Source organism: Strigops habroptila, chromosome 10, assembly GCF_004027225.2.
Source record: "Strigops habroptila isolate Jane chromosome 10, bStrHab1.2.pri, whole genome shotgun sequence".
Lineage (NCBI taxonomy): Eukaryota > Metazoa > Chordata > Aves > Psittaciformes > Psittacidae > Strigops > Strigops habroptila.
The window spans coordinates 12,073,266-12,092,358 of NC_046359.1; the positions used below are offsets into that span (position 1 = coordinate 12,073,266).

Sequence of the window (19,093 nt, forward strand, 5' to 3'; positions counted from 1 at the left end):
AAAGAAAGCATTCATGCCCTAGTAAACGCTGCCACAGTATTTCCTTTATAGTTGGATCCCCTGCTGTTAAATTGTACAGGATTGCTCCATGCAGCTCACTCATCTGAGCAACCTGAGTTGCCTTCTACCACAGTTCTACAAAGACTTGGAGGAAGAGGAGAAAACATGGGCCTCATAACGAGAGGAGAAGTGTAAGACCTCAGGAAACTTGGGAACAATTCTTAATGTAGCACAGATCAAGTCTGGACACGGTCCTCTTGTGAGGTGGCAGCTAGGTCAAAATTGACCCTGACATGACCCGGAACACATCTGGCCTGGGGGATGTGCTCAGGATAAACCCGCACTGATGAACTACAGCAAGTAATGTAACCCAAAGTTTTCCTTCAGTGGCATCTATGCAGAGGGGACACTCACTAGGTATTGTTGTGAATGGACCCATAGGCTCTCTGGAAATCTGTCTCCTTTTTAAATGGGATATCAACACCTGTAAGCAATACTGATGTGACTCCCTCATAGTCCTTCCTCAGCTGTGATGAGGAAAAACATTTATGTCCTTTTTTATATTCCTTGTCTAATTGGACTGGAAGTTCTTGGAGGCAGGCTTCTTACCACCACAGTGGTGCCTCGAAACTCTGCCTGTTACAATCACTCTATCTTTTACATTATAAACCACTGTTTTCAGTTGCTTAAACCTGGCCAGTTTTTTTATCACTTGGTCTCACAGTTTCCTTTAAAAATGCTTACTTTAGGCTGCATTATCTTCTGGGATGAAGAGCAAAAAAAAGTAAGATGAAATGTTAAGCGGCATAGTCAAGGCTTTTGAGAAAAAAAGCTGGTGAAATGACAGTAGACAAAATAATACTGTATATTTTGGCAAGGCATCTTTATGTTAAAGCCATAATGCCATCAGTTCTGGACTCTAGACTTCCCCTTCTGCAGAGTTCTGGCCTTTTGGCTATTGCAAACTCTGGAAATCTGCTCAAATTTTACTAAGTTCTAAAGAGTCAAAAACCTGCAGCTTGTTTTTGTTAGATTTCTCATCTATTCTGAGCACAGATTTTTTTTCCTGCAATGTCAAATCCGAACTGCTGTGCTGTTTAGTAGGTCCTGACAGACCTACAGACTGAGAGCAATGGGACTGTTTGCTGTGAATCCCCTTCACACTGGCAGTGCACAGGAGAACACTGAGCTTAAGGTGAAGGGGCTATGGGGCTAGCAAGCTACAAAGAGCATCACAGAAGGGAAAGGAGGCATGGAGCTATAGGTTGCTTGGTGATAAAGGGGACCTGGACCTGAACTGGGAAGCAGACTGGGACACGAGATGGAAGAGGACTGGGAAGACAATTCTGGAAAGGTGAGACTGACTCAATGGACAAGGCAATGGGAATGACAGGTTTGATGAGGGGAAAACAGGACTAAGTACATGTAGAGAGTAATCACAAGGTATGAAAGAGGCTGCAGTCATGGTCACAAGGCAAAAAAAGCTCCTTCTGTCTCTGACAGAGACATTAACATCTCCAAGTTTCACCACCTCCCAGCTGAGAGAAAAGGGCTGTGAAGCCCACACTGGCAAAATGTCCTGCACTGCCTACTGCAGCAAGTGTCAATTTGTTATCTGTGTGAGACACAGCTAGTTTGAGACTGCCTGGAGGAGGCCTGTGTGGTGCAGTGAAGGGTCTCAAACATTCTCTGACCTGGGCAATGACATATAATGGCTTTCTTTTCTTTTTCCCATTTAAAAAGCTTAGGAAATATTAGTGGCCAGGCACACACACAAGCAGGCACATACGTTGTGTCAATAACTGAGTTGTTTAAAACCAAACTTTATGAAAGGGGAGCTTTCCAAATTCTTGTGACACTGGGTGCTCAGTTGAGATCCGGAGAAGCTGTGACTAGTTTGCTGGCTGCATGCCTTGAACATCGTAGGATCTGGAAAAGTCAGCACGAGATGCCTCAAGTAGGGCATCCAGAGTCTGCCTGTATTTAATATCTACTTCTCCCTGCCTTGCTTCACTGTGCATGCAGCTGCTGCTCCGGAGAGTGCACTCCACCCCGAGCCCCTACTGAGGCGTGTGTGACTGCCGGGCTGTGACACGCCTGCAAGGTCAGATCTGGACCCCTGGGGAAACTGTCCCCTGTGTGCTGGGAGCATGCCACTTCGCAGACTCTCTAAAGCTCCTTCGCGCCCTGGTCCTCTCCCACAAATGCGCACCTCCTGAGAATAAAGTCCTGATAGCTTCGGACTCCCTGGTATCACCACTGAACCGTGAGGATCTACCTCTGCAGGCTGGCAGCGAGTCGCGGGTCTCAGGGGAGGAGCAGGGGACTCCTCCATTGACAAAATTGCAGTACAAGGGTTTCTTTCAGGCAGCCGGAGGGAGCAGGTCTTCTGGCGGTTCTCAGTAAGGAAATAATAAAACACCTCTATTTGGCTCCTAAAAGATAAGCGAGAAAAGCGCAAAACTGTCGGAAGGTTTCACCTAGCATTTACTGCACGCGTAGCGGCAGCCCCGCTGCGACATGCATCTCCCCGGGATACCCGGCTCCGCTCCACGCAAGGGCAAACAGTGCCCGCTCCCGCCGAGCCAGTGGGCCTGGCAGCGGTGCCCGGCTGCCGGCCCCTGCCCCTCAGGGCGCTGCTGCTCGGCTTCTGCCTCCGCCAGAAACCTGGCTGCCTCGGCGCTCGCTCCCCTCCCTGCCCCGATGGTGCACCGGCGGGGCCACGGTCGGGGAGCACCGGGAGTGGGTCGTGCTGCATCGGGCTCGGGGCGCCTCTCACCGCCTCCCCCCCCCCCCCCCCCGGGACTGCCAGCATTTGCACGTGTTGATTCAGCAGGAGGCGGGGGGAAAATGAGCCCTGCGGGGGGAGCAAACCGGCGCCCCCCCCCGGGAGCACCGGGGAGGGTTAATCGTCGAGGACCTGTGGGTCTGGGAGGAGAAAGCGGAGGCCGGACTGGGGAGGGGGGAGGATAAGAGGAAAAGTTGAAGAGCGGCTCGGTGAGGTCGCACACCGCCAGCCTCCGCAGCCGCGGCAGTGCGTTCCCGCGGGCTCCCGCCGGCGCGGACAGCGGCGGGGTAGTGTGGGAGGATTCTGCCTTCCCGTCCCAGTCTTTTCCTCCCGCTTCTCCCGCGACCGGGGAGAGGAGGCAGCAGCCCGTCCCAGGCGGAGGGAGGCGCGGTGCCCCGAGGGAGGCGGCGGGGTCCGGCGGATCCCCCCCGCAGTGCCTGTGCGGCGAGAGGGAGACGGGAGGGGAGAGGCTGAGGCTGCGGAGCATCTCCGAAGCGGGGCTGACTCTGAGGAGCGAGGGAGGGACACGGAGAGAGGGAGAAACTGCCGCCTCCCAGCTGTACACTCCTCCACAAATTACAAGGGCTGCGGTGGGGAAAAGAATATAGAGGACCTAAGCTGGGACCTCCCAGCTGGAGCGATTGAAAGGGAGTCAGGCAGGCGTCGGGGGGGGGAGCGACACCCCAAGGAGAGTACCCCTCCTCCGCTTTCCCGGAGCCGCTCCGTGCCCGCCGCTGCCGCCTCAGGATGTGGGTGCCGCTGCTGCTGCTGCTGCCGGAGCTGCTCCCCGCCGTGCCGGCTCAGAAGCTCTCCGCCCTCACGGTAAGCCCCCTCCGCCGCCGGGCGCTGCTCCCCCGGGGCGCACCTGAGCGGGCCGGTGCGCTCCCCCGGGCGGCGTGCGGCCCTCGGCTGCCGGGAGACCGGCTGCCCGCCGCTTCGGGCGGAAGACGGAGCCCGCAGCCCGGCGGGCAGCCTCGCCGCCGCTTTTCGCGCACCGGCACCGCCGCCCCTGCGCGTCTGTCCCGGGGAGCACACGGCCCGTGGCAGCTAAGTGGAAGTTTACCGTGGGTCTCCGCAGAACTTCGGGCCAATGTTAATGTCCGTGTTAATGCTTTTATTTTCCCGAAGCGGAATAATGCTGCAGTGAGGTCTGCTTTTGGACCGTCTCCGGTTGACCGATTTGACTTTATTTTTAATTATAAAGCGACGCGAAACAAGCCTCTTTGGCTATTCCAGGCTCCTTGGTGCTAAACATGGAACTCTGCGTAGAGATGGGTGAGCCAATTCATTAGGCTTGCTAAATAAGCCATAACCACTTCTCTAGCCAAGACCTGAGGTTTGCAGCTAATAGCTCGGTTCAGTCTTCTTGTAGAGCTTGCAGTGTTTGCAAAGCTATAATTAATGCAATCTGTAGAAATAAAAACATTTTCCTTAAATGTGTTTTTAAACAAGTGCTTGAGTAAACATAACGGGCAGCTAGTACCTCCTTCAAGCTGTTTTTAAGTGTTTTGGTGAGGGCTGTGCCCTTTGGAGTTTATTATGCTGAAGTTACAGGCAGTTGCAAAGTGAAATAGACCCTATTTTTGTCTAAGTCTTTAATAAAAATTCTGTAAAATATCGAGAGTTGTTTTTTCCTTGTCTTTTTTTTTTTCCTTCCCTTTTCTTTTTGAGTAGGGGGGAATAGAGAGAGCTCAAGGAGAAATGGCAGTGGGGGATGGCTGAGCTGATCATACCTGAAATTCTTGAGAAAAAGTTTTGCTGCCTTGTTTGATTTTTTTGAGGGAAATGATTTGTAGATTTGAAGCTGCTAACTGAAAACCTTGAAGGAATGAGTTTGCTTCATGAATTTTGTAGTGTGTGGCATTTGAAAGTGTGGGACAGATGAAGTCAAGTGATTCTCATCTTTTGAAGAACCTCATTTGACGCACCCTTAGGCTGTCAGGTGATATGTACTATTATAGTTAACAGGTTAACATTGCAATTTAATTCCAAGTTTACTTTCACAAATGTGTAAACAGAATTTACAAGAGATTAAATGTTATATTCTTTCTCCTGTATATAAAAAAGTTCTAAATATCAGTATGGAAGTAAACTGGAAATGCTACCAAAACTCATGAAATACGAGTGATTGTGACTGTTATATCATCTTTAAATGATCCATGACCCAAATGGTGCCAAAGTCTTTTAACAGATGTATATAAATCACTGCTGAATGTAACTGTGGTTGCCTGCCTCACAGAAGGGAAGAAAAATCTGGCTAAGGGCGCTTGGGCAAACTCTTTAAAAAATATCATAGACTTGTTCAGGTGTATTTGGCTTCAGTGAAAGCTGAGGGATGTCTGAAGTCCCTCCATTCACTGTTTCACACATCCAGAGTGTATATTGTTCATTTCTGTACCTTGTAGTAGTGTGCATCTTTACGAACCATGAGCAGAACTGTGAATGCTGGTGGATTCTCCTCCTGCTACCGAAAAGGTAATGGCTTTGGACATGTTATGCTTTTGGGCTGAATTAAGCTTGAACATTTTGATAGGGGTAGCTAGCTTTGTTAGTAAGGAACTCTAGGTTCTCCTGTTTTCTTTTGCTGGCGCTCTTCTTTCAGAAATGGCTAGCCTGTATGAATACTAGGCAACATTAGAAATCCTTCCATAAATTGGATAATGAACAGACAGCCGTAGGAAGAAAACAGCGCACACACATACACTCATGAACACATACTTTTTGCATCTTCCTGCAAGACTAAACTTTGAGGAGGAAGGTTTATTTCTACTATTTGTGTACTTCTCTGTTTAAACAACAACAAGAAAACCAATGCTATTACAGCAACAAATACCACGGCACTAAATCATTCTTTACTCCTGCAGTCATTTTGCTTATAGCTCACAGACCGCGTAACCCTTTCCCACATGTACCTTTCTTAAATATTCACGGATAGTATCCACATAATTATAAGGAAAAATAAGCCCAGGCTGTGTAGAAAGACCAAGAAAATGTATGACTTTTATCACCTGCTGTGCCAGTGTGTGATGACAGAGAATTACCATTCTTTTCTGCATATCAGATGAAGATTTTTTTGTTGTTGTTTTGGTAAGAAGAAGAACAGAGAAAGACTGATATTTTCACAATAACTAGAGGCCATGGGGACAGAGCATGTTTCACTGTGAACCCAAGTTTCATGAAAACTGCGGGACGATTATGGGGAGGGTGTGCACATCCCTGATGGTATCAGTCTGTATGGGTATAGGCAGCTTGCTTGCCAAGTGGGGGAAATATCAGGGGCACAGTTTCCCTAACTGCACTGGTAAATCTGCTACAAGATGAACCTTAGCAATGACACAATGATAAATTTAGTTTCCCCTAGCAGAAGCGGCTCTAAAGGTAAGGTCATTTCCCAAAAGATGACTACATGAATCAGAGTTTTTTTCCTTGCCTGGCTGTTGCACAGCTCTGGGTTCTAAGTGATGAACTGGATGATGGCAGGGGCAGGGAGCAGTATCAGTGTGTGTCTTTATGTATATTTTCATCTGTCTGAACAGATTTCTGGGCTGTTTCAACTTTTATGTCCTCGCTAGTTCCAGAAGCAGAGCAAGTATTTGCCATTGTTTAACCCTAGACAGCAACTAAGCATCACGCAGCCGCTCGCTCACCCCCCGTTCTCCGCCAGTACACCCTCAATGTTGTAAACCATGACATTTAACTTCTGGAGAAGACTTTCAGTAGTTTACAGAGCTGTAGCCCTGTTTTGTCAGGAATAGTATTTTTGCATTCCCCTTGGGCAGAAATAGCCAGACCACCCACCCATGTCCGTAGTTCAGGTAAATATGTGATTGTCAGATGTCGGAAGCTTTGCAGTAGTCCAGTAGCAAGAAATTTGTTTTCACACAAATAACACCTCCAAGAGATTTCTGATTGTGTAACTTGTGACTGCTGGTCTGCAGGGACTGATGACCATATGGCTTCCTATAACCTTGGTGATAGCCGTCAGGACAATTTAAAGCAGGTGGATGCATCAGGGTAGTCAGCAAGTAGCTGAGACGCATCAGGCAGTCTATAGTCTGGTCCCCTGGTCCTCACAGCTATATCTAAAGTGAGTGTATGAGTGTTGTAACATTTCTCTCTCTGCTCAGACTATGGACCCAGTCAGCACTCACTTGGGTCCCTGTCTGTGTGCCAGGGTAGAAAAGGAACATGAGGGGAGGACTAAAGTACACCTGAATCTTTATATTGGAGCCAGGATGTGCATCAGAGTCCAAGAATTTCGAAGTTCTTGGGGGTTCACTGGGTTAGAGATAGCCCAATGCGACTTTGAGTTCGTACCAGTCTTGGCCTTTTGTCATCAAAAAATACTCTTTGCTAAAGTTGTTTCTGGACTGATCTCCTGAGTAGGAGCATATTGCAATGATAGACAAAGCGAGGGGAAGCGCAATATTCCGCTTCTGAATTGCTTACTGAGCCACAGTTACAAAGATACAGCCAAAGAGTATTACTTAGTATTATATTTATTGTTATTTCAAATAAACAAAACATTGGCAACAGAACAATGGCTTTCATTCTGGGAAGGTAGGCTGAGAGCAGTCTCATAAGAAATGGTAAGATCTGGAGGGAATCTAGCCAATTTGGCTGTTCCTGGTTTTTCCTCCCCTTGTGTCAAATACTAATATAAATCATTCTTAAACTCCAGAAAATATCTTAAGTAGCCTGTCCTTTTACCTTGTTTATGGAAAGGCAGGTAATAGTCTGCAATTCTTATAACGTGTTGGAACATTTCTGCAATGCTGTATTTTTATTCTGATATGTTAGATGCACGGTTTATTTCTGGGTGAGTGAAGCTGATGAGACCTGAGCCTTATCGACATATTGTATTAGGGGAATAGTCATATCTTGAATATATTGATACTTTTGTTTTGAAACACAGTGTTTTGAAGAAAGCCCATTTTGTTCTTCAAATAAGTAAGTTTGCGATCACTTCACTTACCAAGACACTTTGTTTATGCTATATTTTTGGAACCATCAGCTTATCTTGTATCTCAGTTGCGGTATATCTCAGTTGCAGTGTTGTGTGTGTGCATGTACTTGTACAAACAATAGTGTTGCTTATTTTAAAATCTTGATGACTTAATCTACAAACTGTCTGGTTTTATTCTTTGAAAACCTTGCTGAACCATGTGTCCTTCTCAATACAGTTTTGATCTTAGATCTTACAAAGGAAGAAAGCTTGAAATCGCTTCTTGAAATGAACACCTTTGCCTGTTAAAAGTTCCTTTCATCAGAGGCTGAAAATTTCAGGGAACAATTGTTTTCTTTTTCTCCCTGGGCACATGCTTTGTGAGTATTCAATAGCATTTAATACGCTGGATAGCTTCCACAACACTCACCAATATAAGATGGACCACTAAGGTAGTTGAGTAAAGGGAAGCTAAACACAATCAAAGCTTTCCAAGTTAAGGACCTATTTGGATGGCGCCTGCAAACACAAACATTTGGAAAAGTTACTCTAATTGTGACTGAAAAACCAAGACCATAAATAAAACTGTAAGTGGCTCCAGATCCTAACAACATTGTTACTGCAAATGGGCATTGGTACAACAAGGGTACATCAGCTCTGAAAATAAAACACTTTCAACAATGATTCCTCGCAATAAACTCTTAAAACCCTTCTCACTAAAAAAACAAAAACAAAACCTGGGAGAGTTATTATTGAAAGAATCAGCAAATCTTTTGATCAGGGGTTAGAAGTAATTTTTCTGCATGCACCCAACGTAAACTCTACCTTATAATGTGAAAGACATATGTGAAAGACATAACAGAGATGGCAGGTTGACTGCACACCCATAAGATTTTGAAATTGAAATTCAATAGGGGAAGTGAACGAGGGTGAGGAGGCAAGAGAAGGACAGAGGAAACAAACAAAAAAGTAGATCATGCATATTTTGGCCAGTTGTGGTGCTTTCGTCGATCCCCTATTGCCCACTGAATACCTCGAGGAACAGCCATGTGTATTCCTTGAGAGCTGGCAAACCTCAAGGTTTGGTTCTTTTTGAGAAGCCTGCAAAGGTTTAGCTGCTATCCAAAACCTATCTGAGCCCCCTGTTCATTTGGAAATTGGGCTACAAATCTTTTCAAGACCTGGCTCACTCAGGACTTTGCTAGTGTTTCCATTTCTTCGGCCAGACCAGCCTCACCACAGGCACAGCCATTTTCATGGTATTTTGGTACTTCCATTTCCTGTCAGGCCTGAGACCAGGAAGTGCAGAGGCGCCTGAAAATTAAAAACCGAGTAAGAAAGAGTTAGGATCAAAGGCCTATTTTTGAACGGCAAATGAAGGTCTGAGTTTGGTTTAAGAATGGCATTTTATATCTGAACAAATTCATATGTTCTTGGGGAAGCTGCAGGGTGAATGGAGGTTACATTTTGCAAAGGACTTGGGGATTTCCAAACGTTTAGTGTTTTCTTTAGGATCAAACCCCAGATGCTTCTTAATTTTCTGGTTGATTCGATATCGTGTTTTGGGGTAGATTTTAAAATGTTCTAATGAAAGATTCACAATGAAGATCATTTCATGGTGAAGAGCTGGAATGCTTTCTTCAGAAATAACATAGCCAAAATAGTTTTTGACTGTATGAATAATGCCCTCCTCTCCTCTGCCCCTCTACTGTCTTCTACAACAAAATCCTGGTGATGCCAATCATTTTGGTCTCAATGGCCCCATGTAGTCTCATGGGATATGCTTCTGCTGACACTTCTCTAGCTGCTTCTGGTTATTAATTGATAATCACTGCCTTCATATTTATCTACAGTGGTAGATAAAGCACTTTCCAGTGCAACAGTAGCCATGAGCCTGAAAAAAGAAAATGCTTCAGGAAAAAACTTCAAGTTTGCAGTATGCTGATATTACACAGAAGAATTTATGCTGACGGAAAAGGAAGGGTAACTTAAAATGCAGCAATAAATTGGCTATAAGCAAAGAACTGAGCAGAGAAGAGCAGGTATAGCATTTTTTCCAGCATTTTTCTTTGCCTAGTTGCCCCATTACATGGGGAATTGGTCTGAATTATAGCCATTGGCGTAGTACAATGGTGTGCATGGGATACAAGGATACAAACTGGTTATGGAGAGGCGAAAGCTACCCAAAAGCATATGGTTTGGTATTTAGATTGATGTGGTAACATTTAGCAGCAGAGGGTTGCTTAATATGACTTTACCGAATTATGAATGGTCTTCAAAGAAGCAAAGTTAATGTAGTGTCATGTCAACCACAGAACTCATGAAGTTTGTGTGGAGTCAGTCCCTTAAATGCAAATTTTAGCCAGTTCTTGCAGAAGAAATTGCATTGATGAGTTAGTAACTGCACTTCAGTGATTTTTTTCCCCCTTTCTAATTTATTAGCTTTTAAAAATGACCACTAAGTATTTCCTCAGCTGCTGAGAAGCCAGGCTAATAGAGAATACATCCTAGAATTCTTGTAGGAATGGAAAGAGAAAACATTTCCTGAAGGCGATCCTTTCCAGCTCTCTCCCTGGCTTGCTCAGTGTGCTGCTAGAAAACTCACTCAAGAATGTTTACCTCATACCTATCCAAAACCTAGGGTTTTTTTTTCATTTACTTTAAGCTGCTTGTTTTGTCATCTTCTGAGTCACTGAGTAAAGATCTTTTTTACTTGTGTTACCTTAAATTTGTTTTGAGGATGTAATAGTATTCTTTCCTGTCCTTTAGGTGTTTGTTTTTAAACTGTATACAAACTAGCTGTTATACATATGCTATAAATCTTTGGCTATCTGTCATAGAGCACCTAAAGAGTACTTAAAAGAAAACAAAGAAAAACTCCATTGCTCTCGGATGTTCTTTTTTATTTATGCCATGGCTGCATGCTATATTTTACAGATTTTTAGGACAAACTGCTGCTGTAAAATGCTCAGAGTTTTGTGTTCAGATTTTGTGTTCAGATTTATCATACACTTATCTATATTCCGACCTTTGTTCAGTATTAAAGCAAGATACTGTCACTGAATAAGCAGTGTAAAGCTCAGGAGAGGTCTGTACATTTTTTGAAGTGAAAGTAATGTCAGATAAAGAATTATTTTAATGGTAATCAGGATGGACTCACCACAATCCTTGTAGCAAGCTGCAGTTCAGAGAAAACCTACAGACTGCAGGCATGTGTGGATGTCAGGGAGGAAAGGCAATGACTTACTTAGTTTTGTTATCTTTCTCTTGCTCTTGCCTGAAATAAAGTAGAAAAGTGGTGGAGTTCAGTCTGAGTGAAAGTTTGCCATTGATTCTCATTACTACTTTGAAGGATGGCCAGAAGGAGGGTGACATTTTGGTGGACACAGAAACCATTTAACCATATTTTCACGGTAACATGCCTATATGAACAGAAATGTTAAGCCAGACCAAGTGCCCTGAAGTATCACAGAGCACAAAGTGTGTGATCTGCTTGGGGTCTAAGTCATGCAATCTAGAGAAATTATTCCTGAACCTTTTCCTTTGCTAGGTGCTGCTCTTTACAGTGGCGTCTTCCTGCTCATGGTAAAGCTTAGGGTCTGGGACCTCTTTCTGGAGAATATAAGGTGGAAATATGGTGTTGGTGGCATATCAGAAAGGTGGATTTTTTAAAATGTGAAAATCTCTGTGGTGCTGATACATGCATGCCATGCTGGCTGCAGTGCACTTGCCTTCATCTTGACTTTCTATAGGCATCCAAACACACTGGATTCCCATTTGGGATGGTGAGTTGAACCTGGTGGTCTTCAAAGGAGAGTTACTATCAGACACAGGTATTGTAAGGACATGTTGAGCATGGCTTCCGAACTAGCTCTGTTTCAGTTGCCCCAGTAAATGTATTTGTCTTCATGTCCATCTGCATAGATGAAGAATTATTTAATGCATTTAATCACAGTGTTTTAATAAGTTGTTACTTACTTCAGCATCAACATTGATGCTACTTAGTGCAGCCAAAGGAGTGCCAGTGAAACTGGCCCGGGCTCTATAAGGCTGGTCACTGTGTGCCATCTTTTTATGCCAGTAGTGCTGTATAGCACTGCTCAAGGCCAGAGAATAGCCATCATATGGACTGATGTGCCTGTTAGAGTGAAAAAATAACTTTTTAAAGTAAAAATTTTTATCAAATAAATGAAATCAAATAAGTAAAACCTGGTCCCATGTAAGCTACCTTGTAGCAGAGGATAGCATATAGTCTAAAGAGGCCTTTTTCCCCACAAGAGGATACAGAAATTAAAAGGACTGGCAACAAAGAAACTAAAGAAAGCTTTGATTTGACTGTACATTTATTTGTTTAGTAAATTATCTCTTATTTTTGGGAGGCAGCCATCAAAGGCTTCAGAGACGTAAGATAAAAATTAGAGAGAGGAGTCTATACAAGTCTTTCTGCGTTTCTCCTCCCGTCCATTCCGTTGCAAATACAGCGTGGTGGCATCACTTGTGCAGCATCCTCAGGGGCAGGGAGGTCACCGGTCTTCTTCTGTGACACTTCAGGGATCCACCACGGGAGGGGGTGCAAGAGCAGCACGGTCTGCCCTGTCCCCGCCGGGAGCGCAAATCTAAAATGGAAAACAAATCTCAGCAGAAACTATTAGGAGGTAGAATGCAGTTCTGTGAAAAGAAAAAGTCTTTAATGGCATGGCTTGCCTTGGCATTAACTAACCACTGGTACTTGTGAGAGCTCAGAGCAGGCTGGTGTGGACAAGAGGGAAAATATGGCCTAAAATAGGAGCTCTTGAGCTCCTCTTGACTGTGGGACACCAGGAGGAGTTCAGCCTGCAGAAAGTGTATGACCTGTTCATTTCATTGCATTTGTCCATGTTCTTTTTGTGACATTTATTACATGAATTCTGGTGAGAAAGACAAAACTAAGTGGACAACTTATTTTCCACACTGCATTTAATGGGATTACGTTTCAGACTGCGCCTTCCTGGGAAGGCAGTTTTCAAGCATGTCAAATTTTTGATAGATTTCAGCCTAAGTGGATTTAGTTGCAAATCTGAACTTTGAACAGGAGGTTTTATCTTTCCATTTTGTTTCCTCCTTGAAAGGTTCCATAAATTATATTTCGGAGAGAAAGGGAAAGATTTTTTGAAAGAAGTGTTCATTTGGTAAATTGCTCTTAGTTTCCCCTTTCCAGGTGCTGAATGATTTCCAGAGCAAAAGTTCTGTCATTGCTTGGTGATGGACTTCCATTAGTTTGCAATAAAATCACAAGGCAATATTAATGCACTGATAATTGATTTCTTTCTCCAGGAAAAATGGCAAAAAGCAGAGCTTAAATGTCTATTTTTGTCTGCACCTAGTGCGGTAATTTTCTCTAGTGCAAAATGGGTGCCAGTGCTGCTCTTCTGAAATGTCAGTGTTTATGTATGTTGGATGCAAGACCAGATGAGATCCAAGGCAATGAGAGAGTCAGAATTGTTTCCTACTAGATGGCAAAGCCAGATCTGACACCAAGATGAAATGGCTGGTAGAGATTGCTTTCTGCATCTGGGTGTCTGGTGAAAAACCCACAGAAGAAGGGTAGACAGAGCTCTGCTGATTTGGTAAAGTAACTGGTGAGAGGTTACATCACAGATTCACAATGAATGTAGTGTTGAGGTAAAACCAAAGAAAAGAGCTGGCAGAAACCCTGATGGTAGGAGCGAGGCCAGAGGAGTTTGAAGCTGCCCTCCTTTGTGACTCATAGTTTTGACTGGGCTGTCTCTGGCCTCTGCAGATCTTGCTCCAACCTTCTCCTTCCGCATGCAGTTGATCTTCTTTCCTTAGTACATCTTCTTCCCCAGTATTTATATGCCTTGCCTATTTATAGACTGTAAGCTTATTGGGTTCCATGTTTTGGGTAAAAGAGTCTCATTCTTGGTTGTCCCTCTTAGTATACCATTATTATCAAGTTCAGTAATAAATAAATCTTGAATGACACCTGTTTACAGATGATGCTGAACAGAAATAATAGAGGGTATACAAATAGTGGAGTTAATCAGGCAGGCAGTTGTGGCCACAGTCTGCTTCTTAACATCCTCTGCATAGCATTCAAGCTGGCTACTTAATTTTTCTTTTTTTTTTTTTTTGAATCTAATCTAACTTTTATAGAGAATTGGAACACTCAGTTCAGCAATACAAGATGAGATGAGCAAAAGGGTCTATTCCCTGGTCTTGTCATGCTGCTTGCCAAAGGGTTCTGCATAGTGCAGTAGGCCAAGTGTCATCTGCTTGGTATTTCCTGACTTGTACGAGCTTAGCGTTTCAACCTTATCATTGCCCTAAAGCTGGGGTTCTCAGGCTGTGGTATGTGTTTCTTTTCATGGTGCAAAATTCTTTCTGCCCTAAAGAGAGAGGGGGAAAAAAAAAAAAAGAAAAGCCCTGAACTAATGCAGCCTGGTCTTTCCTGCAAAGAATAAAGGGAATGTTGGGCTGTCTCTTCCATTTTTGCATGTAGCTCAGGATGGGGCTGGAAGCCTCTTTAACCACTGGTCTTCCCTACCTTTTCTTGAGGGAGAAAACGAGCTTCGTCTGGATGCAAGATGCAAACATCCTGTGGATGCAGATCAAAGAGCTGAGAGCTGTTCTTGCTGCTACATTCACCACCTCTTGAATGTGCTCTCTTTTTCTATAGCAGCAGCACCAAGAACCCTCTGGGAAAAGGCTCTCTTGACAACCTCAAAGAGTTATTGAGCATTATCAAGGAGCACAGATCTTCCTATAGGCTACCTGGGGCTTCAAAATGTTACCCATCAACTGCAATAAATTCCCTAGATTGCCATCTCCTATCTTAAGACTACCTATCTCTGTTACGTGTGTGTATGCAGGGGTGTACTATATACACTCCCATGTAATGCTTTTCTTCCTTTTGTTTTCCAACAAGGGGAAAAGCCCCTTTTTATGGGGCTTAAAATTCCCGTATGGGGAATTAAAATGGGATTAATAACCAGGATTTAATATTTTTTTTCCCCTGAAGTTTGTGCAGTTTGATCTGACCACTTTGATCTGAATTTCTTTTGTTTGTGTGTTTTGGTCTAAGAAAAGGGATGATGCATAGGACATTAGTGTTAGTTTTCATTTGACAAGATTTCTAAGTCATTAGGTTTTGACTGTGTTGGAGATGCTGCAGGGCAGCTGTGTTTGGTAGCTGATAAATTTGTGTTACCTGAAGACTGAAAAGAACACCATCGCCCTTCAAATCTTAGATCAAGTCCACTTCAGGAACTGCCTCAGGTGCTAGTTTTATTTTAGTAGCTCTTAACTATCATCCTAAAAGACGAGAGAATAGAGAGAGCTTTTACTGCTTGAATTGCTTATTATGACAGAAGCAATCAAAAAGTTACAGTTTCTCTCTTTGACACAAAAGTAAATAATTTCTTAAAAAAGTGCTATCCTGAGTCTTTGCACCGGTGGGGGTGAGGAAACACCAAAGTGAGATTCATTTTACAACCATGTCAGGAAATCACACTCATTTCATACAAGTAAGGAGCACCCAGAAGTGTTCAATGAAATTGGGTGGTTACAACTAGGACTAATCACATGTAAAAATTCACAATTTCCACCTGACAGCAGTTAAAGCAGCGTCAGAGGTGCAGTGAAATTCCCTGGAGGAATCTTTATATAAATGAGTTAAACATTAGAAAGAGTGTGCATGATGGATGGAAAAGCCTGAGAGAAATGACAAGTCTATCAAAGCTGCAGGAGGTCAGAGTTCATACTCTACAGCTATTTTGTGGTATGCAGGATGTATCTCAGGAAAAGCCCTGCAGCTATTTGCTGTCAGCAACAGCAAAGTAGGTGTGCACATGTGTCTGAGAGAGGCAGCAATAGATTCTTTCTACTTCTCATACCTGATGTTTCTTGTTTGAATGTAAGTCAACACCTTTTAAAACTCTGTGATTATTTTTTTAATGTTTCTGGTTTTGTTAGAACACTGCTGTTTAGAGGAGTGATATTTAGATGTTGTTAACAAAGTATAATTGGAGCTGATTACTTAATTTTGTATCAGTTCTTTGTGACTGTAAAACGGCCCGAGGACTGCGTATGTCATATGCACACATTCTGTGTCCTGCATTGTTTGAAAAGTGGTGGGATGTGTGCCAGGTGTCTGCAAGGCAGTTCAAATAGTGGAACAGCATGGGCGAGGGGAAGTGAGACAGTTTCCCCCCTAGTACACTGTTTTTAAAGATCAGAAATGATTCTGACTCACCATGATGCAGTCCTTTCTGATAAAAAAGGGGATCACAGCTCCAGCTTCTATCCTGGCCCTCTGGAATGTCAATTTGCTTTTGTACGCCTCATGCAATTTGGAGAGTAGAAATGCCTGGGACAGGCCCTTGATGTAAGTAAGTTCGGAGCTCTCTGATCATGTCCTGTGTGTCACGGATAGAGCTGCTGCAGGTGCAGCTGTACGCGGGTGTCGGAGGGTTTGTATGATGGCAATTCAGATATTCCACACTCTTTATAATGGATGTGTCCAGCCTCCTCCACTACATCCTCCTAAGTCCAGTGGGAGTTTGAGCAAGTCAAAGTTGGACGTGTCTGTGTCCGCTTGACGCTGGAACAAGGGAACCTTTATTTGCTCTCCGGAAAGGAATGAAGGAGAATAAACTTGACTGTGGGTCTCCCATGTAAGGGCAGAAGCTTGAAGAGGAGCTTGGAGATGATTGCAGTACCTGAAACTGAAACTGTCAATGAGCATGTTTGGATGTGAAGCCTCAGAGATGTGACAAAATGGCTTGATCTGGGTGGTGAGACTGTTCATAGCCATGCCCCTTGAATAAAACAGAAACATGTTGGCAGCTTTTTATACATACAGGTGGGTGATCAACAGAAGGATACCACTGGGCATATACTGTATAGAGTAATGGCACAAAATCACCTCTCCCTGCTCTCTGTTGCTACTGAGTGTTACTTACTTTCTTGATTCAACCTTGTAATCATATTTGTGCCTCTCACATATTGTTGACAAATGCATGTGGCTACAGAACTTAAAGTTCCACTGAAATAGCCACTAATCTGTGAAATAAAACTTGTTAAAATCCTGTCTGCCTTTCACTCTGCAGGGCAAATACAGCTCACTCTCTTGACAGGAGGTTGATAAGTTGGAGCTAAATCCCACATCCACCAAAGCCATTATTACAAGACTGTTGGTTCAATTTTTTTGGTGAAAATCATGGTTTTGATTTTTGATGGCAACGAGAAAATCTCTTCCAAGACACAGCCATTCTTCAGTGACATGCTGCATGAAGGCTCCAGAGACTGACTGTTCTGGGAGCCAAAGATTGGCTGAAAGATAATACCTGAATGTGGTGGAGTCACTGGCTCAGGGGAAGATAGAAGTGAGCACAACCTGGAAGAGACAGTAATCAAGGTTGACGGAATGGGGAGCTGTACTCAATGCAAAAGTGTAGGGAGAAAAAAACTCGAGTCTCAGTATTTTTTTTCTTTTTTTTTTTCAAAAACAGTGTATTTGTTCCAAAATAAAATGGGCTACAAATAAAATGGACACATTTTTACAGACTTCTTGTCCTACAGGCAAGCTATAAGGCAATCTCTAAAGTTTTCATGTTACATCCATTATCTGCACATACAACTCTTAAATTAGAGCTAAAGCCACGTATGTGTATTGCTCATCAACACAATCATTAAGAAGAGCTCATGGAACTGGGAGTACTGAGATACCTGTTATTCATTATATAGGCAAACCCATTCAGTGTGTGTTGGTTTCACAATACACTTTGTCTTCCAAGCTCACACCTCTCCATCAGTGCTGCTGTCCCCCATGGCTTGGAATCCTGCCTGAGCTTGATTGAGATACACAAGGTGAGGCTCCTGCTGCTTACCTGCTACTGCCTTAGCTAAGAATCTGCCGTGTTATACAAAAGTGTTTGCAGATTGTGTTAAAACTCCTTCTGCAGATTGCATATGAAAGCATGCAATGTGGGAGTTTTATTTTCAACAGCCAGCCTCTGTTTTAGTAAGTGCATGATGCGTGAAATTAGTTAATGCTGTTATTTCAGTTAATGTGGCCAGTATTCCCTCATGTCCATTAACTTGAAGCTGTGAATGGTGCTAGGAAATGAAGGGTTGGACTTTCAGTGTACAGATCACTTGCACTGTTTTTGCAGCACATTGATCAAGGTTTTAAGCTTTTGCAAGCCCAGAAATCTCTACTGCTCACTGTTTTGCTTTCTCAAACAGCTGTTGACTATATGATGTCTCTCAGATAGACTTTTTTATTCATCACGCTTTTCATGTCAAAGGTGAAACCCGTTGCACTATTGCTATTTCATTTTCCAAATTGCATTAGGATATGTGCCATGGGAATCCATTTAACTGTTACAGTGTTGTTCAAATACACTGTAACTTGAATCGGACACTTGGCAGATTTAGCCTGATGGACTGTGAATCCAGATGTTATCCTTCTTCTGCTCATCACCTAGTAAAATACATACCCATTACTTTTTTACCCTAGGGATAATTTATCAGCAGCACTCAGTTTCATTATGGACGCTTCCCTTACTCTGCAGAGGGTGGCAGATCTGTCCAGTGGAGAAGTGCAGTTCCCTTGTACATAGTAAGTAATTCTGGAGTTTGTAAGGGGACCTCTTCCTCCTATAAAGCCTATTTTAGGACCTAGTCCTCAAGCTCTGGTACTGGTTAACTTGGTGACAGTGTGCCTACAATGTGTCTCAGAACCAGAGAAGATGAAAAAATTGGTCAAAATTGGTCCAAAAAAATTGGACATATATTTCTGTTTTATTCCCAGGTGACTGGTAAATCACTGCTCCGTTTCTGATAGATGGCTGAGTCTAAGGACAAGCTCATACATGATGCACAGTTATGGTTGCCCAGTTGTTTACCATCATCTCTAAAGCTTAGTTCTTCAGGAGCCAGTGGAAATGGAGCTAAACTATGAAAAGGATGGTTCCCTCACCTACTAAAAGAGCATTTATGAAAGGCCAAAAAAGATATCAGCTATAAGGTGGGCTGAAAAAATAGGGAGAGAAGAGTCACATATATCCAGAGATAGAAGCATATATATTTGAAGGATCAAAAAAGAAGAACACAAGAGAAGAATGTTTTAGTCAATATCATATACAAGATAGCCATATAGCTCCAGGCAGTCTAGAGAAAATACTTCCCTCTTGCCCAAGACATTTACATGCATGTACTGACTCCTTTGGTTTTTTGTTTTTAACTGATTTCCTTTTTTTTGTGGATAGACGGCTTTTGGTTATCCGAGATTTAAAAATAATTGTTATCAGTAACAAAACAAGTGAAACCTCTGCTGGCCAATCTGATTAGCTGAGTGA

At 43.4% G+C, this 19,093-nt stretch overlaps 1 protein-coding gene across 4 annotated transcripts in view; it reads left to right on the plus strand.

The window, feature by feature from the left end:
- The first annotated feature begins 2,892 nt into the window (after positions 1-2,892).
- Positions 2,893-19,093, plus strand: part of SMOC2 (SPARC related modular calcium binding 2) — a 137,671-nt gene continuing 121,470 nt past the window's right edge. For all 4 annotated transcript variants that reach the window (XM_030499891.2, XM_030499892.2, XM_030499894.2 and 1 more), the window contains exon 1: positions 2,893-3,610. In XM_030499891.2, coding sequence (XP_030355751.1) covers positions 3,536-3,610 — 75 coding nt within the window. In that variant the 5' untranslated portion in view covers positions 2,893-3,535. The remainder of the gene's footprint in view (positions 3,611-19,093) is intronic.